At 41.6% G+C, this 27,186-nt stretch overlaps 2 protein-coding genes across 4 annotated transcripts; one reads left to right on the top strand and one right to left on the bottom strand.

Annotated features, from left to right (window-relative positions):
• Positions 1-3,595: 3,595 nt before the first annotated feature.
• On the bottom strand, positions 3,596-9,423 carry zgc:194948 (uncharacterized protein LOC796981 homolog). Of its 2 annotated transcripts, XM_036989838.1 has the most exons (6): positions 9,273-9,423; positions 5,471-5,631; positions 4,926-5,069; positions 4,532-4,673; positions 4,369-4,427; positions 3,596-4,214 (listed from the first exon to the last, which is right to left on the bottom strand). In XM_036989838.1, exons 1-6 carry the CDS (start codon positions 9,392-9,394, stop codon positions 4,072-4,074), a joined length of 771 nt encoding a protein of 256 aa, XP_036845733.1. In that variant the 5' UTR covers positions 9,395-9,423; the 3' UTR covers positions 3,596-4,071. The 2 variants fall into 2 exon arrangements, with proteins under 2 accessions (XP_036845733.1, XP_036845734.1); XM_036989839.1 differs by lacking the exon at positions 4,926-5,069.
• On the top strand, positions 9,382-26,281 carry ncf1 (neutrophil cytosolic factor 1). Of its 2 annotated transcripts, XM_021617659.2 has the most exons (13): positions 9,382-9,525; positions 9,616-9,657; positions 13,981-14,084; positions 14,366-14,446; positions 14,587-14,662; positions 16,935-17,100; positions 17,900-17,958; positions 18,118-18,240; positions 18,615-18,722; positions 19,347-19,464; positions 19,648-19,761; positions 19,929-20,104; positions 25,733-26,281. In XM_021617659.2, exons 1-13 carry the CDS (start codon positions 9,414-9,416, stop codon positions 25,876-25,878), a joined length of 1,425 nt encoding a protein of 474 aa, XP_021473334.2. In that variant the 5' UTR covers positions 9,382-9,413; the 3' UTR covers positions 25,879-26,281. The 2 variants fall into 2 exon arrangements, with proteins under 2 accessions (XP_021473334.2, XP_036845732.1); XM_036989837.1 differs by lacking the exons at positions 13,981-14,084; positions 14,366-14,446; positions 14,587-14,662.
• The last annotated feature ends 905 nt before the right edge of the window (positions 26,282-27,186 follow it).

Raw genomic sequence — 27,186 nt, 5'->3', positions numbered from 1 at the left:
AAATCCCTGGAAAACGACTTTGGGCGCACTAGAGCACATTACATAAATTCACTTGGAGGTGGTATAAACTGCATTCTAATATTTACTGCTTAAAGAAAACGGTATCCCGCGAAGTGCTTTATGTATGCTCAGTTCTTGGGTCTCCAGGGCTGCCCGAGTGGAAATTTGAATGGAATTAATGGAACTCCTTCTGCATGGTTCTTTTTATGGGGAAAAGTCCTCAATGAAACTGACATTAGGCTAAATGTGGAGAATTATACATTTATCTCTGTTGGCCATCAGGTAACCTATTAATGTGTATGCCAAATTGTGCCTGTCCTTGTGCTTGTGTCGCCCATTATCCCCATTATCCCCTGTGTATTTATACCTGTGTTTTCTGTCTGTCTGTTGCCAGTTCGTCTTGTTTTTTCAAGCCTACCAGCGGTTTGGCTCAGCTCCAGGGTTTCCCCTAGTCTCGCTTTTCTTGACCTCCTGGTTTTTGACCTTTCCCTGTCCTGACCCTGTACCCGCCCGCCTGACCACTGCTTGTCTCTGAGCCTGCCTGCCATCCTGTACCGTTGCTCCACTTCTGGATTACCAACCTCTGCCTGACCTGAGCCTGCCTGCCGTCCTGTACCTTGGCCTCTGCTCTGGATTGTCGACCCCTGCCTGCCTTGACCTGTTGTTTGCCTGCCCTGTGGTTACAATAAACATTGTTACTTCACACAGTCTGCACTTGGGTCTTACTTTGACTCCTGATAGTTAATATTTAATTCAGTGATTTAAATTATGACCCCATCCTCAATAGCCTATTGCAGCAGGCTATTGTAGGCCCATTAGAGGCTATAGGCTACCTGCCTTTAGCTAAGCAAACTATGGTAAAATGTAATTACAATCATAAACACAGATTTTAGTCTGTAGCCTTTGCCTATTGACATGATAAATGAATGTTGCAAATGGGTTGTAGTCTTACCATCTGGCATATAATAACAGCACAATTGCCAAAAAATAGACCGACATTTGTTTTTTTTATGTTCATCCAAGTGTTTCTTGTTCAGATATTTCAAGATCCTCAGTCCAACTTTCATCACTCAAACTCTCCTGTCAGATTTATCTATAGTTATCTATCTATAGTTATGCACATGCGCAAAGGGGATTTAAAATGTATAAACCTGGTTTGATCCCTGAATGCTGATTGGCTGAAAGCTGTGGTATACTTTTTATTGTTCTAATTACAGTGGTAACCAGTTTATAATAGCAACAAGGCACCCCAGGGGTATGTTGTATTTAAGTGATAATGCCCTCGAAGCCGGTGTTTGGAGGATATATTGGCACAGGTCGGCAAACCATACATATTTTTATGAATCTATTCATAGGCCTACTATTTCATCTTTCCACAAGAAGTAGTCCCGACACAAATCTAGGGTTGCTAGAGATGCGACCCAGTCGTTCAGTTTTTTTTTTTTTCTTTATCTATGGACGCGACCCAGTCGTTTGATTTAAATGGCTGGCAACGTTCTTATCCCTTGCTTGCTAGCTAGCCAATTACGGCTAATTTACAGTCATGTCAAAAAGTGCAGCCAGAATAACAGTAAAGTAGCTGCATTTGCAATTGTTTAAAACCTCTTAGGGATCCCTTAAAGCGCCAATCCCGTTAGCGGGATCGATATGACAACATCGGAGAAATTGCAGAGCACCAAATTCAAACTACAGAAATATATAAATATTCAACATTCACGAAAATATAAGTGTAATACATCAAAATAAAGCTTAACGTCTTGTTAATCCAGCCGCCAGATTTCAAAAAGGCTTTACGGCGAAAGCACACTATGCGATTATCTGAGGACAGCACCTCGCATACAAAAACATGAAAATCATTTTTCAACCAGGCTGGTGCAACACAAAAGTCAGAAATAACAATATAATAAATGCCTTACCTTTGAAGATCTTCATCTTTTTGCAAACCCAAATGTCTCAGTGACACAATGAGTGGTCGTTTTGTTTGATAAATTCCTTATTTATATCCCCAAAATGTCAATTTATTTGGCGCGTTTGATTCAGATATACACTGGTTGCAACTCGCCCAACATGACTACAAAATGTCTAATAAATTACCTGTAAACTTGGTCCAAATATTTCAATCAGCGTTTTTAATCCAACCTCAGGTACCCTAAAATGCAAATAATCAATCAAATTTAAGACTTGATAAACAGTTTCCAAAACCGAAGAAAAACAACATGGAGCGCGCTCTTGTTCAAGAGCACCAAAATACTATTTACTCAGTTCCATCTGACTGCACAATCCAACCTTCTGAGTGACACATATAAAGAACAGGACTACTTCTTAATTTCTCAAAAGAAAAACATCAAACAATTTCTAAAGACTGTTGACATCTAGTGGAAGCCATAGGAACTGCAATATGGGCCCTAATAAATCAGGTTTCCCATAGAAAAACATTGGAAAGCACAATGACCTCAAAAACTGCCCCCAAAACTGCCCCCTATACTGAAGAAGTTTAATCTGTTTTCTATTTATTAAACTGTGTGAGATATTAAACTGTGTGTGTTCCACATAACACCCTTTACAGATGAAGCAGTGGAGAACAGTGATAGGATCTTTACTGAGATGATCCACTCCATTGAGAGAAGGTGCTCTGAGGTGAAGGAGCTGATCAGACCCCAGGAGAGGGCAGCAGTGAGTGGGTCTGAAGGACGCCAGGAGCGACTGAAACAGGAGGTTGCTGAGCTGGGGAGCAGAGGCGCTGAGCTGGAGCAGCTCTCACACACAGAGGATCACATCCACTTCCTCCAGATTGTCCAGTGTCTCATTGCCCAGCTGGACTCTAAGGGTGTACATAGCCCCTCCTGTTGCCCACGTCTATGGTTCAAGGATGTGACAAGGAGTGTGTCTGAGTTGAAGGAGAGACTGGAGAAAATCATCTGTCAGGAAGAGGTGGAGAAGATACCTTCTAAACCCAATGCCTGGCCCACTACTCAACCCCTAGCCACAGCAGCTTGCCCCCCTGCGCAGCCCCTAGCCCAGCTCCAACCTCAGCAGAGTACCCAGCTTGACCCACACTCCATGTCCTTGGTCTTGACTCTGTGGACGTCACTATGAGCAGCAATCAGTACAAGAATCTGAAGGTGACCCTGTACAAATCAGATACAGACACCTGCTTTGGATTTAGACTCTTAAGCCGAACTAACCTATTAGAACCTATGGTAATGAGGAGATGAGGTGCCATAATGAGGAGATGAGGTGGTGACAGTGAACAACGTGCCAGTGGGATATTACGATTTGTTTGAGCTCCAAGATGTGCTTGAAAGGGCTGATCATTGTGGTCTGCTGACCCTGACCGTGTGGAGAAAGGACTAGATAGCAAGTCCTGCAGTCTGTAGTCTCCACCTAGTCTGGATCTATACTCTGACTCCTTTGACTATGTGAGAGCGCCTGCTCAGTGCACTTCGCAAGGCGATAGAGTTGAACAAGGGCTCGGATATGACAAATCATAAGAATTTGAAAATGTGTTCATTTTTATCAAAAGTTTTACAATGCTAAGAAGTTGATGTAGGCTGACTAATTATGTTTGTTGCTATTAATAATAATGAAATGTAACATTGGAATGTTGTTTAATTTTTATTTCCACATATATATATATATAATTTGTCAAAACTAAGCGGCGCAGTAAAACAAAAACATTTCATATTCAACATGTGAATGGTGTTATAATAATCCATCAGCCTTGGGAATTTATGACAATCAATTAACAATTAAGTGGGATTCTTGGTATGATTAACAAAAATACAATTCACTTTTCAAACCATTTTAATTCAGTCATACTCCAAATAAGCTAACACCATAGACAGCAGTTGAAACTGCATTAAACACTATAATGCAAGGTTTTAAATGTACTATAAAGTTCTGGAAACAGATTCTTCATAGAATATTGTTCAAAGGTACTGTATCATTAAATAATGTGCAGTGTGCGTGTTTGCATATGAAGTGTTTGTATATGCGTGTTTGCATATGAAGTATAAATGTATCTATATCAAATCTATTGTAAATGTGAAATTCAGACTTTAGAGATGTGTTTTAATCCCCACCAAGGGAATGGGCAACAGTGACAATGAGGGCTACCAGCAAAATGAACATGGAAACAGACAGTATGACAGTGATGACCACCATGGCTCCACTGCGTGCTGGCAGGCCAGAGTCTATTTGGTTGGGGTCTTTGACTGAAATAAAGAGCATACAAAAACTATGTTTCAGGTTTTGTTTACTTGCAACTGGAGTCAGAAACCTGTATGTGACGGTGGTGAATATAGACTCCAGATATAAAGGTTAGTAGAATGACATAGAAAGACAATGGGTCCTACTGTCTTCAAATACCTTGTCTTGTAGAGACCTCCAGAATGTTGCTCTTCTCTGCCCCTACCACATACTGAAGCCTTGAAATAAATAGAACAGCTATTTAATTGTGGTCAAAAATCTTGAGGAAAAAAAAGATAAATACAGGACGATGAAAATGTAAGGGGAAAATAGCTCTATCTACCTGTATGTTGAGCCAGTGGTGAGATTTGTCACTTGATAACCCAGGTTTCTGCTGGTAGTGAACTGGCCATTATTTTCGATGTTTGAGATGATGTCCCTTCTGAACCGACAGGGGAGCACTTTGAATATATTGACCAAAGTTTCTGTGGAAGGAGACATTCGTACCCCGGTACTATAAATATTACTAATGACAATGATGAAAAAATATCACTGGTTTAGTATTTTCGAAATGACCATTGTTACCATTGTCTATTGTTACCAAAATAATATTTGGAAACCAAAATAATATTTGGAAACCAAAATAATTGGTTTTAGCAATTGAATGGAGAGTTATGCAAGATTCCTCCCATAATCACATTTTTATTAGGAGACAAAAGGCCAAAAGGAACACTCACTACTCTCGTTGGTGTCAGTGTTGTTGTACTCCAAAGTCACACTCTGTGTTGCCAAAGCACATGGAGGCAGGCTCAAAAGTAAAGAGTCAGCAAACCTGCCTGTTACAACTCCATCTGACTCTTTCAGAAGGCTCACTTGGAATTCTAGAGTAAGCAACAATTTGGAAAAGGAATAACCACATGTTATGAATAATGAATCATCAGTGTTGCTTAAAACACTTCTCAAAAGATACAGTAATGCACTGTTTTTTTTCAAATGTTTAAGATGAGGATATGTTCGATCAAATTCTGACTTTGTATGTTACAATTTCTAGGTCAGAAAGGTTTTGACAAACTGAGTATTCAATCTTATAGAAATGTAAATGTCTCAGTGCTGGAGATGTCACAACAGACCCTGGTTCAATTCCAGGCTATATCATAAAAGGCTGTGATGGGGCAGTGCACAATTGGCCCAGTGTCGTTAGGGTTTAATAAGAATTTGTTTTTCACTGACTTGCCTAGTTAAATAAAGGTTAATTAAAAAAAAGATCAAAATCATAACATACCTGCATTTGAAAGGGTGAAAAGCATTCCAAAGAAGATGAACATTGTCCTCATTGCCGTGCTGAACAGGTGAGACTCGTGTGAACGCAACATTATATGGAATGGGAGCGCTGGAATAACTAGAATTGACCTGGACATCCGCGAATCAGGGACAAGGTGCTGCCTGGGAACAATAGAGGGAAACCAGTTTGACCAGGTTTATCTGTGTACTGTCACAACTATTGTTTATCCTATCGTGTTTTCTTCAGTCTTATATATAGTATAGTCCACAGGAGGTTGGTGGCACCTTAATTGGGGAGTTCATGGTAATGGCTGGAGTGGAATGGTATCAAAAACATCAAACACATGGTTTCCATGTGTTTGATGCCATTCCATTGACTCCAATTCAGTCATTATTATGAGCCGTCCTCCCCTCAGCAGCCTCCACTGGTATAGTCAGGTACTAATGAAGGGCCAATGGCTCCTGCCTTATTCCTATTAGATGAAGGTCTAGCCATTTTGTGAGATGATACAATTTAAAGTCCTCCTGACTTCACTACATTGATGAGGGAATTTTGATGGCCCCCGCTTATGGCCATCAACCGTGTCCGAAGGCTGCAGGCATGAGCAACTTTCAGGAGTGAACCGTGCAGACATGGGATCTTCTGTTGAATCTGACAATTAATCTTGATGTTTGTACAGTCGTCACAAATAAAACTGTGAAGGACCTCGGCTTTACGCTGGACCCTGATCTCTCTTTTGACGAACATATAGAGACTGTTTCAAGGACAGCTTTTTTTCCATCTACGTAACATTGCAAAAATCAGAAACTTTCTGTCCAAAAATGACGCAGGAAAATGAATCCATGCTTTTGTCACTTCTAGGTTAGACTACTGCAATGCTCTACTTTCCAGCTACCCGGATAAAGCACTAAATAAACTTTGGCTAGTGCTAAACATGGCTCCTAGAATCTTGACTAGAACCCAAAAATTTGATCATATTACTCCAGTGCTGGCCTCTCTACACTGGCTTCTTGTCAAGACAAGGGCTGATTTCAAGGTTTTACTGCTAACCTACAAAGCATTACATGGGCTTGCTCCAGCCTATCTTTCCGATTTGGTCCTGCCGTACATAGCTACACGTACGCTAAGGTCACAAGACTCAGGCCTCCTAATTGTCCCTAGAATTTCTAAGCAAACAGCTGGAGGCAGGGCTTTCTCCTATAGAGCTCCATTTTTATGGAATGGTCTGCCTACCCATGTGAGAGACGCAGACGCGGTCTCAACATTTAAGTCTTTATTGAAGACTCATCTCTTCAGTAGGTGCTATGATTGAGTGTAGTCACGGAAAGGCACTGGAGCAAAGTGAACGGAAAGGCACTGGAGCAACGAACCGCCTTGCTGTCTCTGCCTGGCCGGTTCCCCTCTCTCCACTGGGATTCTCTGCCTCTAACCCTATTACAGGGGCTGAGTCACTGGCTTACTGGTGCTCTACCATGCCGTCCCTAGGAGGGGTGTGTCACTTGAGTGGGTTGAGTCACTGACGTGGTCTTCCTGTCTGGGTTGGAGCCCCTCCTTGGGTTGCGCCGTGGCGGAGATCTTTGTGGGCTATACTCTGCCTTTTCTCAGGATGGTAAGTTGGTGGTTGAAGATATCCCTCTAGTGGTGTGGGAGCTGTGCTTTGGCAAAGTGGGTGGGGTTATATTCTGACTGTTAGGCCCTGTCCGGGGGTTTTCATCGGATGGGGCCACAGTGTCTTCTGACCCCTCCTGTCTCAGCCGCCAGTATTTATGCTGCAGTAGTTTATGTGTCGGGGGGCTAGGGTCAGTCTGTTATATCTGCAGTATTTCTCCTGTCTTATCCGGTGTCCTGTGTGAATTTAAGTATGCTCTCTCTAATTCTTTCTTTCTCTCTCTCTGAGAATCTGAGCCCTAGGACCATGCCTCAGGACTACCTGGCATGATGACTCCTTGCTATCCCCAGTCCACCTAGCCGTGCTGCTGCTCCAGTTTCAACTGTTCTGCCTGCGGCTATGGAACCCTGACCTGTTCACCGGACATGCTACCTGTCCCAGACCTGCTGTTTTCAACTCGCTAGAGACAGCAGGAGTGGTAGAGATACTCTGAATGATCGGCTATGAAAAGCCAACTGACATTTACTCCTGAGGTGCTGACTTGCTGCACCCTCGACAACTACTGTGATTATTATTATTTGACCATGCTGGTCATTTATGAACATTTGAACATCTTGGCCATGTTCTGTTATAATCTCCACCTGGCACAGCCAGAAGAGGACTGGCCACCCCTCATAGCCTGGTTCCTCTCTAGGTTTCTTCCTAGGTTCTGGCCTTTCTAGGGAGTTTTTCTTAGCCTCCGTGCATCTACACCTGCATTGCTTGCTGTTTGGGGTTTTAGGCTGGGTTTCTGTACAGCAGTTTGAGATATCAGCTGATGCAAGAAGGGCTTTATAAATACATTTGATTTGATGCTTGATCCAACATGTTAGCCCAACACATACTGTACATTTCTGAAATCCTCAAGATGTTTCCTAATCAAACAAAAAACGAATGTGGCATCTTTCTAGAGCTCCGACTTTCCGACCTGGAGATCGCTGACATGATTTGACCTTGTTTTTTTATTTTTAAATCCCAGTTGTCTTGAAAGCACCATTAGTAACAATAGTTTAGATTCTCTTGTCAGACCAATAATTAAAAGTGTCAGGACATAGTCATGGGACATAGGGGTGCTGAGGGTCCTGCAGCACCCCTAAAATAATTATTCACAAAAGTAGTGTGCTGGGCCCTTACTAGTCCTGTATTAGCAGACCGATATAGCTGTCTGTAGGGCACACAAAAAAACACCCTCAAACATCTTCCCGTGGCTATTCATCAGGATGAATCTGTCCCAGTTTATATGATGTCCCACTCTTGCCGAATTCACGCTATAGCGACCTTAAACTAACTCCTAGTAACCTTGTAAAGTGGTTTGGTTATCTTGGCAAAAGACCTACTGTTGAGCCAGTAACAAGGGGGCTCAGTCGGTCCCTGAGGTTGCTTCAAGACGTTCACAAAAATTGTAGTAAAATATCCTTTCATTTTGGGTTATGATGGGGTTAGGTTAGTTGAACTAAGCACCGCAGTCATGGTTTAATATTCAATCAATGGGTAGGCCTATATTATACAACACATGTTTATGCTCTTAAAAGTTTGACTGCCGTTAGCAAGTAATGATTTATTTAAGTTTCAATAATATTATCAGGACTTTTATTTTGACGTTCAGAAGAACATTTCGGACCGGAAGTCCTCCAACCAACACAGATACGAAAGCGGAATGTGCGGGTTTATGGAGCGTGTTGGTTGATGTTTGGGGTCTATTTAGACGTGCAATTGATAACTCAAAGGTGTACCTAATTTTAATTTAATGTTGGTGAAACACGTTCACCTAGCTAGTATGCAAAACCCCGACAATGTATTATGTGAGTAACTAGGCAACCTGGCTAAATGAAACAACAAAAGGACAGTTTAGCTAAACATGTGTTGTTAACGTACTGCTACAGACAGTGATTTTCAAGGAATCAATCCCAAGCCCTTTAGGTACTTGTGGAGATCTGAGTTGGTATAGTTTGGGCAACAATTCCACCTGGCATATTAGAGCAAGATGAAACTTGTTAGCTAGCTGACATATTACATCGATCCAATCCACACAGAAGCAATGCTAGGCGTAGCTGTAGGGGTTAGCTCGCTAACTAGGTAACGTTAGCTGGCGCAGAAATTATTATCGAAGCTAATGATCAGACTAGCATAATTTGCACACAGAGTGAGACATGCCTTGTTTGATTTTCAGACCAGGTCAACTCCTGTGGTCCTGACAGCCACGGTCCAGCCCAGGGCGTACTGACGAAATAATCTTTGACACTAGTGGACTGTTGCAAAATCCAAAGGGGGTGCATTGAGGCTCATGCCCTTAACATGGGGACTGTGAGGCCGGAAGACTGCCCCCAAACAGAATCAACAAACATGACTGTCAAACAAGTGGAAACTATTGAACCAGTGCATGATGGGTTTATCGTCATATTTCCACGTAAGTGACAGTTTTGAGAAAAACACTGCTGTATATTTTTCAACTCTTAGTTACTTTGTCCAGTCAGTTGATGTGTTCCATTTCTACTAGCTGTGGAGGTTGGAGACACGGTTGGAGACACGGCCACTTTTGGTAAGTTACTACTGAGTGTTTCGTCATCTATTGTTGTGCCACATCAAGGCTGTGTTTATTCCAGAAACCAATAGTTGGACAACTTTGTGTATAGGTGTAGCCTATCAGTGGGTGCCAGGCTCCATTTTTGCATGAGGTTGTTTACACTTTGTCCAGTTAATTTGAACACAACCTTGTACTTCTTACACAGGAGAACACCTATCCAATATTTACATGGGGGATTATGCCTCAGCATCAATTGACTACATACAAGAGATTTCTGAAGAAGTTTCTGAAGCAAAAGAGTTAATATCTGATTGTGGAAAGTATTCTGTTCAGTCAAATGACTTGGAACCACAACAGGAAGAACAGACTGGAGAGGGCCCTTACTCAGACGGAAAGACTTCTTCTCAGTTTGTGGCACGGGGAAATTGTGGACGAGGGAGATGTTGTCCAAATGAGCCTCCTGGCACTGGACGAGGAAGAGGTCGTCCAAATGAGCCTCCTGGCACTGGACGAGGAAGAGGTCGTCCAAATGGGCCTCCCGGCCCTCATCCGTGCATAAACTGTCCAATGACTTTCACTCAGTTGGCACACTTGAGGGCCCACGAGAGAACACACACTGGGGAGAGGCCTTATGACTGCTCTGAGTGTGGGAAGCGGTTCACTCAGATAGCTCACCTAAAAGTACACCAGAGAATCCATACCGGTGAGAAGCCATACAGCTGCTCTACGTGTGGTAAAAGGTTTGCTCAATTGGCATCCTTGCAAGTTCACCAAAGACGGCACACCGGAGAGAAACCTTTCCAGTGCAATCAATGTGACTCCAGTTTCTCTCAGTTAGCAAACTTACTAGCTCATAAGGCTAAACATATTGGCGGAGTGCCTTACCCGTGCTCTGACTGTGGGAAGGTTTTCTCTACTGCAGGGAGTCTGAAGGTGCACCAGAGAGTACACACTGGTGACAAACCTTTCCAGTGCGGTGTCTGTTGTAAATGTTTTACTCAATTAGGAAACTTGAAAGCTCACATAAAAAGACATGAAAGAAAGGGGGAGACTTTGGCTCAGTCTGACTGAGAAAGGAGGTGTAGAAATCCTGAAAATACACCAGTAGAAAATACTAGACAGATACTTAAAAGCTTGTGTGGACAGAGGTCTGAATTAGGACACCTAAATTATGTCAATACAAAAACATAAGGGGTCCCTTTAAATACTTGTGCGTCGTTTCTACATTTATTTGTAGATCATTTTGGATTGCAACAGTAACACAACTGATTAAGTCATCTTGTATCAGCAATTTGCTGCATTACCAAGTCTGCATTCTCTAAATGTAATACAAATAGATTTTTAAATAAATTCCACTTCGAATACCAGTATTGAAATATTTATTGGAGGCAAGATTGGACAGATCTTTGGAGAACCAGAACACGGCATAGTCCGTTATTGGAAAGATTAGAGAAGACATCAAGAAAAAGGTTTGCAGTTTATTTTAGCAGCAGTGGAGCTCACGGTGATGTTGTTGGAGTGATGTTGGATGGCCACCAGGCGGCTCTTGTCGCTCAGGTCAAAGGGAATCCTAAGGCCCCAGAGCAGTGACAGGGACACTGCATTGTCTTAAGTTAGATATGGCTCCTGGAGACACTTGTCACATTAGAATAACACCATCTGACAGAAGACAATGTGTTAAAGGGTTCTAATTAATTTTCTGCACTTCAATATTCACACCTCAATTTATAGACCCCTCAAACTCAACTCTGGACCTCGAAGTCAGTGCTCCCCCCCCCACCCCCCCGGACGTGAAAATACTGCCCCGTCACCAAGAAGTTAAGAAGCAGTGCGGCTTGGTTGGGTTTCGGCGGACGCATGACACTCGACCTTCGTCTCTCCCGAGCCCGTACTGGAGTTGTAGTGATGAGACAAGACTGGGGGGTTGGGACTGTCTGTTTTTTCCCCCGCCACACTTTTATTTGATTGATTGAAATAAGGTCACTGGTTAGTAAGGAACTCCCCTCAGCTGGTTGTCTGTTTTAATTCAAAGGAAAAAACAAAAACTAGCAGATACTAGGCCCTCCATGGAATGCGTTTGACACCGCTATTTTAGGTCAGAGAGAGCAGGTGTTCCTAATGTTTTGTACACAGTGTAGATTAGATGTTTCACATTTTAGTTTTAACTCTAAACTGGCACACCTGATTCAATTAGTCAACTAATCATCAAGACTTTGCGTAATTGCATCAGGTGTTTAGGGTTAAAACCAAAATGTTAAACGTCTCTGGGGGGGCCCAAAGAGAGTATTGGGAAACCCTGGATTAGACCAGGGATGGGCAACTCCAGTCCTCGGGGGCCTGATTGTTGTCACACTTTTGCCCTAGCTAACACACCTGACTCCAATAATCAACTAATCATGCTCTTTAGTTTAGAATGCAATTAGTTTAATCAAATGTGTTTGCTTGGCATTTGGAAAAAGTGACACCATTCCGGTCCACGAGGACTGGAATTGCCCATCCCTGGATTAGACAATATATTCAATGATATAGAGCAGTGGTTCCTAAACTTTTTATAGTCCCGTACCCCTTCAAACATTCAACCTCCTGCTGCGTACCCCCTCTAGCACCAGGGTCAGCGCACTCTCAAACTTAGTTTTTTGCCATCATTGTAAGCCTGCCACACACACACTATACAATATATTTATTAAACATAAGAATGAGTGAGAGTTTGTCACAACCCGGCTCGTGGGAAGTGACAGAGCTCTTATAGGACCAGTCACACATAATATAATAAACAATAATTCTGCTCTTTTATTTATCCATCTTACATATAAAACTTTATTTGTTAATTGAAACAACTGCTGTTTGGTTTGTCTTTTGTGCGTTGTGGACTGCCGTGACTAATTCATAGTGGTAATGTGTCACAGGTAACCCATGGGTCATAGGGGTTGGGGATGGCTTGGCAATTTACTTTACAATGTGGTCATCACAGGAATGCAAAAAGGAATGAGGTTGCATGATGGTTTTTATTTTTTTCTTCATCCATTTTGGTTCACCAGCTAGTAATCTGTTATTTGTCATTGTTATTTTGTTGTTGTCCTCGTGGGTACCGTAAATCCCCCAAAGTCTCGGAAAGGATAGTAAAAACAAGGGACATTTTCCCTCTTGGGGACATTTCCCACATCCCCATGAGAACAAAGGCTATTTTAAACTTAGGTTTACAGTTAGTGTTATGGGGTTAGGGAAAAATATGATTTTTGAATGGAAATCAATTTTAGGTCCCAACTAGGACAGTAAAACATATGCTGTTTTTGTACCTTTCTTTTGAAGTTACCATTCTGCTGCATCCTGTGTAAACCGTTTTTGGTTACAGTTACTCTCTACAGAATCCAGCCTAGGCTATCATTAACAGAACAATAAAACTATTATTGGAAAGAGGAAGCACACACAGCCAATATGAATTTGTTCGGGTTTCTAAACCGTTTTTTGTTCCTTTTTACCAAATTATGAAACTTTTTGAAATCACAAACCTTGCTGATGCTCAGTGTTGTAAAAGTCCCGGTGAAACCCAACATTTGTGGCAGCAAGGTTGCTGTGAACAACACTGAGGAAAATAGAAGTAAAGTATGTGCTACTATGACCCTCTGATTCATTCATCCTTGTTATATCTTCCTCTGCATTTGGTTCAATGATCTGAATTGGATTCCCCCCCTAGCCTCTCCTATGGCTATGATCTATGGATGCTGTATTAACTGTTATTTTTAGATTGAATGTTGTTTTAACATTGATCAGAAGCACATATATTTGTTTAGCTCCAAGAGTCAGTCACCCCTCTGTATACACTTGCCATGTTTCTATATCATGAAAATCCTTGTTAGTGTTAAATGTATGTACATTACCCCGATAAGTGATGCATATAACTTAATTTATACTGAGTAGATCTATAACAACAACAATATCTTCAGAGATCTGATCTGTTTATGTCTTTGAATCAACATTTATTATCTCTGTGAGATAAATCAATAAAAGCTGTTGTGAAATGCACTGTATTCTTGACTATAACAGCTTTATAACTTAACTGAAGTATATTTGAGATGATGGCCTTGAATGAACTCTGAAATCTCACGCATGACGCATAGAAAAAAAAATACTGACATTATGAATTGACCCAATGAACTCATGGATGATGGCAATAAATAGGATCTGTGCAATAAAGGTTATTACCGTTTCTCAGTAAAAGACCAGAGTGATAGCTACGTGAGGATCCCAAGGTATCTGTTGAGGGACGCCCTCCTACAGGGGGTGGCTGCTTTCTGAGCTCACTCTGTTGCTATAAAGCCATCTTCCCTTTTCACCCAGCACTCTTGATTATCACTCTTCTGCATCTCACAATGGAGGAAATCTATGTCAGGCATGTGGAGTTGCTGGGCTTTGAGAAACGCTTCTTCCCCAGCCAGCACTATGTGAGTTTGAGACTACCATTGTTGACCAAAATACACAGTGGTTCATTGCAGGTTCATGCAATACTTGTGGTTGTTTCACAGACACAGATTAAGCCTGGTCATCGACTAAAAAAGAATGCTCAATGGAGATTCTCAAAAGAGAATGCTTAAAAATATTTAATGACCAGGTATATTTGTTAACATTAAATTGCTTTGATTACATTTTTCATTCAGCAAAAGTAATTTCTGATGAGCATTTGATTGGAGTTCTTCACTTATGTTTTTGACTACTTTCTCTGAAGGTCTACATGCTGATGGTGAAATGGAATGACCTGTCTGAGAAGTTGATCTATAGAGGGTATCCGGAGATCTACACCTTTCACGTGAGTAGCTGCCTCACACAACTTAATAATCTGAAGGCAAAAAGTAGGAAAGATGGACAGCTGTGTAAATGCTTTTGAATGCCTGCCTTCCTACTACCCCCACTAATCTGCAGTCAGTTGATAATGTGTCTGGGTTATAGAAATCCTTGAAGGAGATGTTCCCCATTGAGGCGGGTGACATCAATAAGAAAGACAGGATCATCCCTGAACTACCAGGTGAGGACATGTATCTGCTCTACGGCTTACCCCTCCACCATGAAAGCTGATGTGTGGTTAGCGTTCTGGCACTGGTTGCCTGCAGGTTATGAAGTTGTGTGAGGCAGCTACACACGTGAAAGGTGTAGATCTCCGGATACCCTCTATAGATCAACTTCTCAGACAGGTCATTCCATTTCACCATCAGCATGTGGATGAGGTGAGTTTCCACCTTACTATGTCAAGCACTTTGAGCACCTAGGTGGAAAATCATGGTTAAAGAAAGTATTGATGTCTCGGCAATTTACTATAGAAGTGATGTTGTAATCCTAGTGTCCTTTGAGTGATTCCTCACGAAACCCAGGCAAAAAAATTATAATTTTCACAATGTAATCCATAGAATAGGGATTTGGAGAAAGGTTTGTTAACATGTATTTGACATTTGTATCTAAAAGCATATGAGAAATAAATGATCAACGTTGGCATATTTATGACATCATTGGCCTTACCCAGGCCTCATTTAAGATTCCCTAGTGTTTCATAAGTAGGTGCTACAAGGCAAACATTGGTGTCATATGAAGTTTTACTGCTTGCTCTGTAATATAAGTAGTATTTCAATAAAAAAATATATAAATATTGACAAATATTAACAATTTTGGGGGGAATGAGTTTTCAATATATTGTTGAAAATGATACTATGCCAATATCTCTGTGAAAAATGGGCCATAACTTTAAAACTAGCAGAGATCCCACTCTGGAACTTTGATATGCCCGTATGTTATGTTCAACAATATATTGACAGATTCGCCAAATCAAATGTTTTATATTTTCAATATTCCTGTTTTATATTTTAATATTCATACATTTATTTAAAAATACAAAAACTTACTGTAATCAAAATGCTACTCATGTTACAGAGCAAGTGTGGTAAAGCTTCATATGACACCCATTTTTGTTTTGTAGCATTATGTAGTCTTAAAGGAGGCCTGGGTAAGGCCAAAATGTCATAAATATGCCAACTTTGATTAAGGTTTATTAATTATTTCTGTGTTATGCTTTTAGAATCTAATGTCAAATATATGTCAACAATCCTTCCTCCAAAAGGACTGTTCTATGGGTTACATTTTGTGAAGATCCCCAAAATCATGGTCCTTTTTTATTTGGGTTTTATGAGGAATCACTTCTTTGCCTTTTTGCTTCATTTGAAAACATAAAAAAATATACTGGTAAGTGATGAATGCACTTGGGTGAACAGACAAAAAATAGGTAGCGTGTTTGTGTTTTTTCTCAGTCAATGCTTTGTGTAAGGAAACACCTGCTGCTGCAATCCAGATGTGACAAATGTACTTCTCGTTTTTTCAACAATTCTAACCAGTAAACCATAACTAATTCTAAATTAAATCATGGTTCTGGGTTGGATCTAATAGTGCGAGTCGGCTTGGTTGGTTTTAGTCAATACCTCCCTGCTGCAAATGTCACTCGCTCATAGTACGGCCCCTCCCCCGCCTGCTAGAGCGGCACCTCTCTCCATCCTCTCACGCTTTATCAGCTCCAGTTAATAAAAGAGCTTGAATTAATTTTCTGCTGCTTGCCACATTCGGATCAGACTGGGTCTAGATCTGACCAGGTCTATACGGAACGGGTCTCGTTGTCCTTGCGTCTGTTTGGAACGGATCTGTATTTACATTATTTATTTATGCATGTAGGATCTGGGTGGGAAAGCCCCAGGTCCATTTTGGACCGTGAAGACCTCTACTTTACACTTAAAAACTGATGGGTAGTGATTATGTATGTTTAACACAGGCATATTACATATTTTACACTTTGGATTTTAGCAAACATTTTCATTTCTCCCTAAAGGCAGCATGTTTTTAATCCGAAGGCTGTGACCACTTGTGATCCAAACCATATTATTTAGCACGAAAACAAAACTAACTAACACAAGGACTTTCCCTCAACAGGGCTCAAGTGGTTATTAAGGTTGTGTTGATGCAACATGGGAAAGCAGAAGTTGCAGACAAACCTGATAAATTGCAGACAAACCGCATGAGATTTGCTTGGAACTTCTGCTTCCCCGTGTTGCATCAACACAACGTTAAACTTGAGCCCTGTTGAGGGAAAGTCCTTATGTTAGTTTTGTTTTCGTGCTAAATAATGTTTTTCACAGATAAACATGTAACATCTACATCCACCACTGTATTCAGTTTTTAATATTCCATTAGAAGGAATTGAGGATCTCTGTTTTCTCCCTTTCCTTTGGTCCCTCATTCCCTTTGGTCCCTCCTTTCCTCAGCGCCAAAGTGGTTGGACAACCAAAAGAGCACAGAGACCAGGCAGAGCACTCTGGCTGAATATTGCAGTTCTCTCATCAACCTGCCCCCCAAGATCTCCCGCAGCCAGCTGGTACGCAGCCTCTTCAAGGTCCGACCGGAGGACGAGAACCCACCCGCTCAACACCCGTCAGTACAACTACAAGCAGTCTCACTACACTGTAGCTACATTCTGCTTCTCTACCCTTCTCCATACATTTACATTTTAGTCGCCACTCTTATTCAGAGCGAATTACAGTAGTGCATACATTTTAATACTTTTTTGTACTGGTCCCCCGTGGGAATCAAACCCACAAACCTGGCACTGCAAGCGCCATGCTCTACCAACTGAGCTACACGAGAAATATGTACACAATATGTAAACATGTATTATGGATTTAAAAATAATTGACTGGTATGAGGAATATGGTGGCAACTCCCTCCAGCCATGTATGAACCAATCCATTGCTTTTAAATGCATGCGGAGGAGTGAACCAGAGGAGGCTGGTGGACAGAGCTATATGAGGATGGGCTAATTGTAATAACTGGAATGGAATAAATGGAATAGCATCAAACACATTTACATCGAGCCGGTCCTCCTATAGCTCCTCCCACCAGCTTTCCTTTGAATTAAACATTGTACACCGTTCTGTCATACTGAACACACCCCTGGAGAAGGGTAAGGAGTTGGAACGCAGCCTGGTTCATTTCAGGAAGATGTTCCCTTCCCTCTTCTCTCATTCACCCCCTTCCCAGATCTGATAGGACTGGATGGGTGAAAAGCAATATGGCGGAAACTCAGTGGAGTTATTGCTTACGCCTACCCTGTTGTATCAGATCCATGAATGGAAATGAACTAGGGAAGTGGAAAGCTTCCTGGAATTAAATTCAGTCTGTATTACTTTTTACTTCTGGATTGATAAGTGAGTTCTCAATGTTTCCTATGTAGTTTAAAAAGAAATGAGACCTTTGTGGTGTCCAATGACAAGACGAGAGACAACACTTCTGGTAAGAGCCTGTCTCTTGTCTTTACCCTTTTTATTAACCCACTAATATACACACTTTTCTAGCCAAACTTGAGGGAATATGGGCTCTCGTGTGCTATAGTCCTGCTATAAAGAGATCTACCGTAAAAATTTAAGAGTGTAATTTTTGTCGTCTGTTCAGAGATCTCTGGCCCCATCATATTGGAAAGCTACAGGGTGATTGCTGACTACAGCCACACCTCCAAGTATGAGATCACCCTGTATATTGGAGACTTGGTGGAGATTGTGGAGAAAAGCCCAAATGGTGAGTGTCAACCCAAAGAATGGGCCCAGTCAAGAGCAAAGCCATCTGAAAATGTAGTTGTTGTAATATCAGGGTGTTGTATTCAGTGTACACTAGATGACAGCACCAAGCATGAACCATGAACATTTTGCATGAAATGATAGGCACAAAAGTGTGCATTTGACAATGTGCACTGAATGCAACATACATGGTGATCCCTAAGGTGATCAACCTATTGCTGCTCCTGGGTGATGTTCAATAGGCACAAAACAGAAGACAACAGACTGAAACAGGGAGAGAGTATCTGGACCTACCCCCAAAATCGTTTAACATTGCATTCCCTACTGAACATGACCTTAGTGTTCACTTGACCTTTGACCCCTCTACCATGGCAGGTTGGTGGTTCTGCCAGTGTGATACCAAGCGGGGCTGGGTGCCCGCCTCTTACCTAGAGCCCCTGGATGGACCAGAGGAGTCGGAAGAAGCCGATCCCAACTACGCAGGCAAGTCTCCCCACTTGCCAGGGCTCCAGCTAAAATAAGAGCCAGGGAGGATAATGGTGTCACTAGTGATGGGGGGGGATCGATAGTTACATATCGGGATATTATTTTTGACGATACATCGTACAGTTTTGACAATATCACAATATTATTTTTGCGCTAGTTGGCTGTACCTGCACTTTTATTTCCGTGATTGAGCAAAACTTATTTTCTCATGGCTCTCTCTTGTTCCTCTGCAGCAGACTTATGGTGACAATATGTTTGGAATATCGAATCGCAATGAAATCTCAGTATTGAATCACAATACATATAGAATTGTGAGAATCTCAATACATATTGTATCTGCACCTAAGTATCGTGGTAATAGCTTATCATGAGGTCCCTGGCAATTACCAGCCTTACTATCTACATTTTAGTCATTTACATTTGTATCTAATATCTGTTGATTCGTGATACTGTTTTCAGTGAGGTCTCAGGAGATTTGTTAAGTTTTGTGTTCGCAGTGTACATAGTATAATATCACCTTTATCCGAAACAAACTTTAAGAAGTTAGGGAAGTCTTTCCTCTAGGTGGTAGACAAGCGTTGACTTCGAGCTCATAATTCCAATGTGTGTTTGTCCCCACAGGAGAACTCTACATAACCACCAAAGCCTACAAGGCAGCACAAGATGATGAGCTGACTCTTGAGACGGGGGAAACTATTGAGGTCATTCACAAGCTCCTGGATGGATGGTGGGTGGTCAGGTATGTAGGCTGATTCTGTACTCTTCTACTCTTCTCTCTATCTATTTGTCTCTATGAAAGTCAGTCCACAGTCAGGCAGCTGTTTGGATCAGTAGTAACTTACAGATTTTCTACTGTTGTATCATGTAGCCACAAACACACAGTGTTTCTAAGTGCTTGTTGGGTGCATATTGTCTTGGATAGGAAAGGAGAGGAGACGGGACACTTCCCCTCAATGTTTCTCTACAGAACTGGAGAGAAGAAGGAGATGGTGTCGGAAGAGCTTGTGATGAGAAGACAGACACCCCCACCCAGACGGTAGGACTACAAACTTCAGGAAATTACTTCCTCTATGGATAAAGAAAGTTATGAGAGCATAAAAACTCAAAGACGAGTCCATAGTCTTTCCTCTATTGATACTTCTCTTTTTAACGTTTTCTTTTAACTTCTCATTTCCTCTTTACACATTTCCTTTTGGCTTTCAGTTCAACAATCCGCAATGCACAAAGTATTCATAGCAAAGGGCGCCAGCGCATCAGCCAGGACACGTACCGCAGGAACAGTCGCCGCTTCCTGCAGCAGAAGGGTGGCTGGCCCAATCAGCCCAGGAAGACGTCCAAGGCCTCCACACAGTCCCCGCTGCAGGACTGGAATAACAGAGGTATACCTAGGGTTGCAAAGGGAGGGTATAATACTGAAAACTTTCCAAGTTTACCAGTAAACTACTAGAATTTTGGTATCAATTCAAGGATTTTATGTCATCTATAACAAGACATCTAGTGGCCCTTTTGGGTACTTCAGATTATCACAGGTGTCTAATAATCTCTGTCCCTCTGTGTGCCTTTATCACATGCAAAATATATTAAATAATTGAAAAGATTTAAAAATAGAATGACAAAGTTGTAAAACATTATCCTAAATAAAAAAACATCAACATAGTCAATAGCAGAGGGTTTCAGCATGAAACACTAAACAAAAATATAAACGCAACATGTTAAGTGTTGGTCCAGTATTTCGTGAGCTAAAATAAAACATCCCAGAAATGTTGCATATGCACGAAAAGCTTATTTCTCTCAAATTGTGTGCATAAATGTGTTTACATCCCTGTTAGTGAGCATACATCTCATTTGCCAAGATAATCTATTCACCTGACTGGTGTGGCATATCAAGTAGCAGATTGAAGAGCATTATCATTACACAGGTGCACCTTGTGCTGGGGACACAAGGCCACTCTAACATGTGCAGTTGTCACACATCACAATGCCACAGATGAGGCCGGATCAGTCACTTGAAATAAATTAGGCCCTAATCTATGGATTTCACATGACTGGGCAGGGGCGCAGCCATCGAAGGGTCTAGGAGGGCAAAGGCCCACCCACTGGAGAGCCAGGCCCAGCCAGTCAGAATTAATTTTTCCCCACAAAAGGGCTTTATCAGTTTCATCAGGGTCTCAGACGATCCCACAGGTGAAGAAGCCAGATGTGGAGGTCCTGGGCTGGCATGATTACACATGGTCTGCTGTTGTGAGGCTGGTTGGATGTACTGCTGAATTCTCTTAAACAACGTTGGAGGCGGATTATGGTAGAGAAATTAACATGAAATTCCCTGGCAACAGCTCTGCTGGACATTCCTGCAGTCAGCATGTCAACTGCACGTGCCCTTAACTTGAGAAATCCGTGACATTGTGTTGTATGGCAAAACTGTACATTTAGAGTGGTCTTTTATTGTCCCCAGGACAAGGTGCACCTGTGTGATGATCATGCTGTTTAAATCAGCTTCTTGATATGCCACACCTGTCAGGTGGATGGATTATATTGGCAAATGACAAATGCTCACTAACAGGGATGTAAACAAATTTGAGAGAAATACACTTTTTGTGCATATGGAACAATTCTGGGATCATTTTTTTTCAGCTCATGAAACATGGGACCTACGCTTTACATGTTGCGCTCATTTTTGTTCAGTATAGTCACTCCTTTACAGCTCAGCTGTAAGGAACTTTGTGACAACTGCTGATGTAAAAAGGGCTTTATAAAATAGATTTGATAGAGCTCAATCTAATAATCCCAAGTGTTTGAAAGATAGATACTACCCCGTCCGAGACCCTGCTTCAAACAGTATCGGCAATGGCTTGCTCCCGGAGATGTACACTGAGTATACCAAACATTAGGAACACCTTCCTAATACTGAGTTGCACCTAAACAGCCTCAATTCGTCGGGGCATGGACTCTACAGGGTGCCGACAGCGTTCCACAGGAATGCTGGCCATGTTGACTCCAAGGCTTCCCACAGTTATGTCAAGCTGGCTGGATGTCCTTTGGTTGGTGGACCGTTCTTGATACACATGGGAAACTGTTGTGTGAGTTCTTAACACAAGAATCTGGCACCTACTACCATACCCTGTTCATAGGCACTAAAAGATGTTGTCTTGCCCATTCACCCTCTGAATGGCACACATACACAATCCATGTCTCAATTATCTCAAGGCTTAAAAATCCTCCTTTACCTTGTCTCCTTCCCTTCATCTACTTTGATTGAAGTGGACTTAACAAGTGACATCAATAAGGGATCATAGCTTTCAACTGAAATGACCTGGTCAGTCTGTCATGGAAAGAGCAGGTGTTCTTGTTGTTTTGTATACTCTGTGTGTATTGCAGTCTCCATAAAAGTAGCAATGCGTATGCCCTGACCACCTGAAGATTTAGCTTTTCCTGTGTTTTGAGGGGTGCAAATTCTACTCACTTAAATATCACTGGATTGATTGCTTTCATTTTACTCTTGCGACTATGTCCTACTCTTGCGTGTCATATACTTTTTTCCCACTAACTTTATGACCGCAGAAATGTTTGTAATGACCAGTCACACACTCCGGTTATGGCTGAAATGCATCTAAAGGGACACATCCACGGTTTTCTATCCTCATTGAAAACAGTTTAACTTTACCTGAATTCAAGAAATAATGAGTTGATTTTTGGAGGTGATTTTATAACCGGATTATAGCTCCCATCCAAATGACATGATGAGAATATATATATATATATATATTCATGTCATAGTAACCAGTCAACTCCATTACACTCAAAAGTTACTTAAACATCAGCCAGTGAATGCTAGCCATCGTTAGCTATGCCATCAGTCTATCTTAATGAGTGTTAGCATGCGAACAGCATACCCTGCTCACAATAATTATTATTTCTAAGGGTTATGCAGTGGGTTAACAATATCAGTCAAATAATTTTGTATTGGATATTTCAAACAACATTCCCAGCTAATGAGAAAACAGTCATGGTATTTAGTTTAAGATAATTAACTAGATTGAACAAATGATGTTGGGCTAATTTGCCAACAGCAGATATTTACATCCGTACTCCAGTGGACCCCATGTGAACGCCACGCTGTGTATCCCTATAAGAACTCCAACTCTTAGTCGGGTACTTAACGTACTGTCTCGACACTTATATTACAAAAAATAGATGAAAGATAACTTTATTTTGGTGAGTGTTCATTTTTTGTGCAGTTGAAAAAAGTTAATTACAGTTGAAATGTTAACAAATTAGATGTGCTGAAATGAAAGCCACTTCCGTAAAATTGAACACTCAGATTATAGTGATATTATCTCTGACCCCGTAAACACTGTAAAGGATGTATAGATAGGTACAGTATAACCTAGAACAAGTTTGTTGAGTTTAAATTGGGTGTATCCTTCTCTTTAAACAATTATTGTTGAATTATGCAAGCGAATGTGACAACAGTAATGAATAATTAATGAGGCAGTCTAGACTAGCCATACTCTACAGGTATATACTCTACAGGTATACTCTACAGGTAGACCACAGTCCACATCCGGACCCATTAAGGGGTCAATACAGACCGTGGGATCCTGAATAATTTTCTAGAAATAAAAAAACTTTTTGTTTTGGGGAACTCAGTCAGGCTTTCAACTTACTGCTGTTAAGAGTTGTAATAGTAGAATGTACAAGGTGAAATTTCAAAATTTGGTAGTGCATGGACAGTTTTCCTCTTATGTCATTCGCTGTCAGTATTTATTACCTGTCAGAAATGTCCAGTTGATCAACTACTAGCCCATGTTAGCTAGATAGGTAAATATCTAACCAGATATCTAAATCTTCTATATATATTGGCCAGATGCCCAAGGGCCCCCATTGATTTTGTTGAGTCACTCGGGTATCTTATGAACACACATTGATTTGAGTCACTCGGGTATCTTATGAACACACATTGATTTGAGTCACTCCGGTATCTTATGAACACACATTGATTTGAGTCACTCCGGTATCTTATGAACACACATTGTGAACAGTTTGGGGTTGCGAGGTGGGAGTGTATTACTACTACGCCGATAAATTACAATATCCATTCGGATCTTTGCCACCTAGGAAATTGGTGTGATGGGACCTTCTCAAATAAACTCAGCAAAAAAAGAAACGTCCCTTTTTCAGGACCCTGTCTTTCAAAGATAATTCGTAAAAATCCAAATAACTTCACAGATCTTCATTGTAAAGAGTTGAAATATTGTTTTCCATGCTCGTTCAATGAACCATAAACAAATAATGAACATGCACCTGTGGAACGGTTGTTAAGACACTAAGAGCTTACAAACGGTAGGCAATTAAGGTCACAGTTATGAAAACTTAGGACACTAAAGAGACCTTTCTACTGACTCTAAAAAACACCAAATGTAAGATGCCCAGGGTCCCTGCTCATCTGCAGATGTGGCCATGTCCGCACTGTGAGACGCCTAAGACAGCACTACAGGGAGAAAGGACGGACAGCTGATCGTCCTCGCAGTGGCAGACCACGTGTAACAACACCAGCACAGGATCGGTACATCTGAACATCACACCTGTGCACCAGGAATGCACAATCCCTCCATCAGTGCTCAGACTGTCCGCAATAGGCTGAGAGAGGCTGAACTGAGGGCTTGTAGGCCTGTTGTAAGGCAGGTCCGCAACAGCGTCACCTATGGGCACAAACCCACCGCCTCTGAACCAGACAGGACAGGCAAAAAGTGCTCTTCACTGACGAGTCGCGGTTTTGTCTCACCAGGGGTGATGGTCGCATTCGTGTTTATCGTCAAAAGAATGAGCATGACACCGAGGCATGTAATCTGGAGCGGGATCGATTTGGAGGTGGAGGGTCCATCATGGTCTTGGGCGGTGTTTCACAGCATCATCGGACTGACCTTGTTGTCATTGCAGGCAATCTCAACGCTGTGCGTTACAGTGAAGACATCCTCTTCCCTCGTGGTAACCTTCCTGCAGGCTCATCCTGACATGACCCTCCAGCATGAGAATGCCACCAGCCATACTGCTTGTACTGTTTCGGGATTTCCTGCAAGACAGGAATGTCAGTATTCTGCCATGGCCAGCGAAGAGCCCAGCTCTCAATCCCATTGAGCACATCTGGAAATTGTTGGATCTGAGGGTGGAGACCATTTCCTCATGGAAATTTCTGGAAACTTGCAGGTGCCTTGGTGGAAGAGTGGAGTAACATCTCACAGCAAGAACTGGCAAACCTGGTGCAGTTCATGAGGAGATGCACTGCAGTACTTAATGCAGCTGGTGGTCACTCCAGATACTGACTGTTACTTTTGATTTTGACCCCCTCTTTGTTCAGTGACACATGTCTGTGGAACTTGTTCAGTTTATGTCTGTTGTTTAATCTTGTTATGTTCATACAAATATTTACACATGTTAAGTTTGCTGAAAAGAAACGCAGTTGACAGTTAGAGGACATTTCTTTATTTGCTGAGTTTAGTACCCCTAGTTTAAAGAGTGCAGTTGAGCGCAGTTGTATAATTAAAGGTAGCCTAGACAGAGGAACGTGGGTGGTTGCAGCCCTATTCCACCTCTTTATGTTAATTTATTAAAGCTGCCAAACAGTATATTCAAATGAGGCCCAACTTTTTCAAATTTCATCTCAGAATATTTAAAACTACCTCATACTAAGAAAATGTATATATGCGTGCATTATAAGACAAAGTGAAATGTTACAATTAATTGAATACCTGAATTCCTACATGCCTGATCTTCATTAATTATTTGTCTCTCCCAGTACAATGTCTTGTGTGCTATTCAGTCAATATCTGATGGATTAAAACAATTCTAAAAGTTTGGAGTCTCTTCATCCAATGTCCAACTGTTAGATTGATCAGAATTGTATTTAAATTATTTAGATGACCGTGGCTAATAAAAGGCCTTCATAATTCCCTAACCTCTATAGATTGACTTTCATTAATTTAGGTCTGGTTTATTGTGTTGTTTTTCAGACAACATGCCAAAGACAGCGGGCTCTAGTCCAGGGGGTGAGCTGAAAGGGGCTCCCATCATCCCCCCTCGGCCCAGTCCTGAACTCATCATGGAGCGCTGTACAGAGAACACCCGCAAGAAAGTCAGTGTCCGCAAATCGAGCTAAGCTTTAAACTGTGTGGATCTGGACTCCTGTCAGCAATGCAATCAGAGATGGGTTAATGTGCGCATTACAAGCTAAACAGCCAATAAAGCCAACCATGTGTGCCATAGAGGGCATTTTACATTTTGTTCTAAATGTTACCACTTAGCACTAGCTAACTGCTTATGGAGAAAGTAAAACAATCGTGAAAAGTGAATGTATGTATAAAAGCAAAGGTGTATTTGTTTTTCTAGGGTCATTTTTCTTATTGTTACTTTTACGTATGCAATGTTTTTAATGTTTTTTGATAGTGTGTGGTTGTTAAATGTGTTTGACACAGTATGCGGTTTTTGGAACATAAGATTAGTTATTTATTTGTTGAATTTAGCCATTTGTAACCTACAAAATAAATAATATATTCAGAAAATGTTCTGCAGTCTGCATTTTTATCTTCTCTGCTCATGCTCCTTGTGTGTGTGTGTGGGTGTGTGTGTGTGGGTGTGTGTGTGTGTGTGTGTATGAATGATTCCAGCTTGGTCGCTCCGACAGGATGTAGCATAGTACACATTTTTTGGGGTACCTCAAATTCATGATGTTACAAATGGTATGGTTACTTAAGACAGAATGTTAAGACGGAAACTAAAGTAGGGAGGTGGGTCCGGGAGGATGGGTGTTAGAATCACACTGAGACTAACTTTAGTCGAACCACAAGTATAACATCTTGCAACTATACTGAACAAAAATATACACACAACCTGTAAAGTGTTGGTACCATGTTTCATGAGCTGAAATAAAAATCACAAATGTTCCATACGCACAAAAAGGACAAATACTCCTGTAAGGTTTGGCATATCAAGAAGCTGATTAAACAGCATGATCATTACACAGGTGCACCTTTGTACTGGGGACAATAAAAGGACAATCTAAAGTGTGCAGTTTTGTCACAACACAATGCCCCAGATGTCTCAATTTTTTGGGGGTGGGATATTCAATTGCGATCTTGTCTCATTGCTGCAACTCCACCACTGGCTCGGGAGAGGCTATGGTCGAGTCATGCGTCCTCCAAAACATAACCCGCCTAACCGCGCTTCTTAACACCCGCCCTATCCCGGACAACATGGGGCCAACGACTGGTTGTGACACAGCCTGGGATCGAACCCGGGTCTGTAGTGATGCCTCAAGCATTGCCATGAAGTGCCTACGCCATTCGGGAGGCCCAGATGTCTCAAATTTTAAAGGAGTGTGCAATTGGCATGCTGACTGCAGGAATGTCCACCGGAGCTGTTGCCAAAGAATGTAATGTTAATTTCTCTACCATAAGCCGCCTTCAAT

Source organism: Oncorhynchus mykiss, chromosome 10 (genome assembly GCF_013265735.2).
Source record: "Oncorhynchus mykiss isolate Arlee chromosome 10, USDA_OmykA_1.1, whole genome shotgun sequence".
Classification (NCBI taxonomy): Eukaryota; Metazoa; Chordata; class Actinopteri; order Salmoniformes; family Salmonidae; genus Oncorhynchus; species Oncorhynchus mykiss.
The sequence above is the reverse complement of the archived record's forward strand: the minus strand, read 5'-3'. Positions and strand labels throughout refer to the sequence as shown.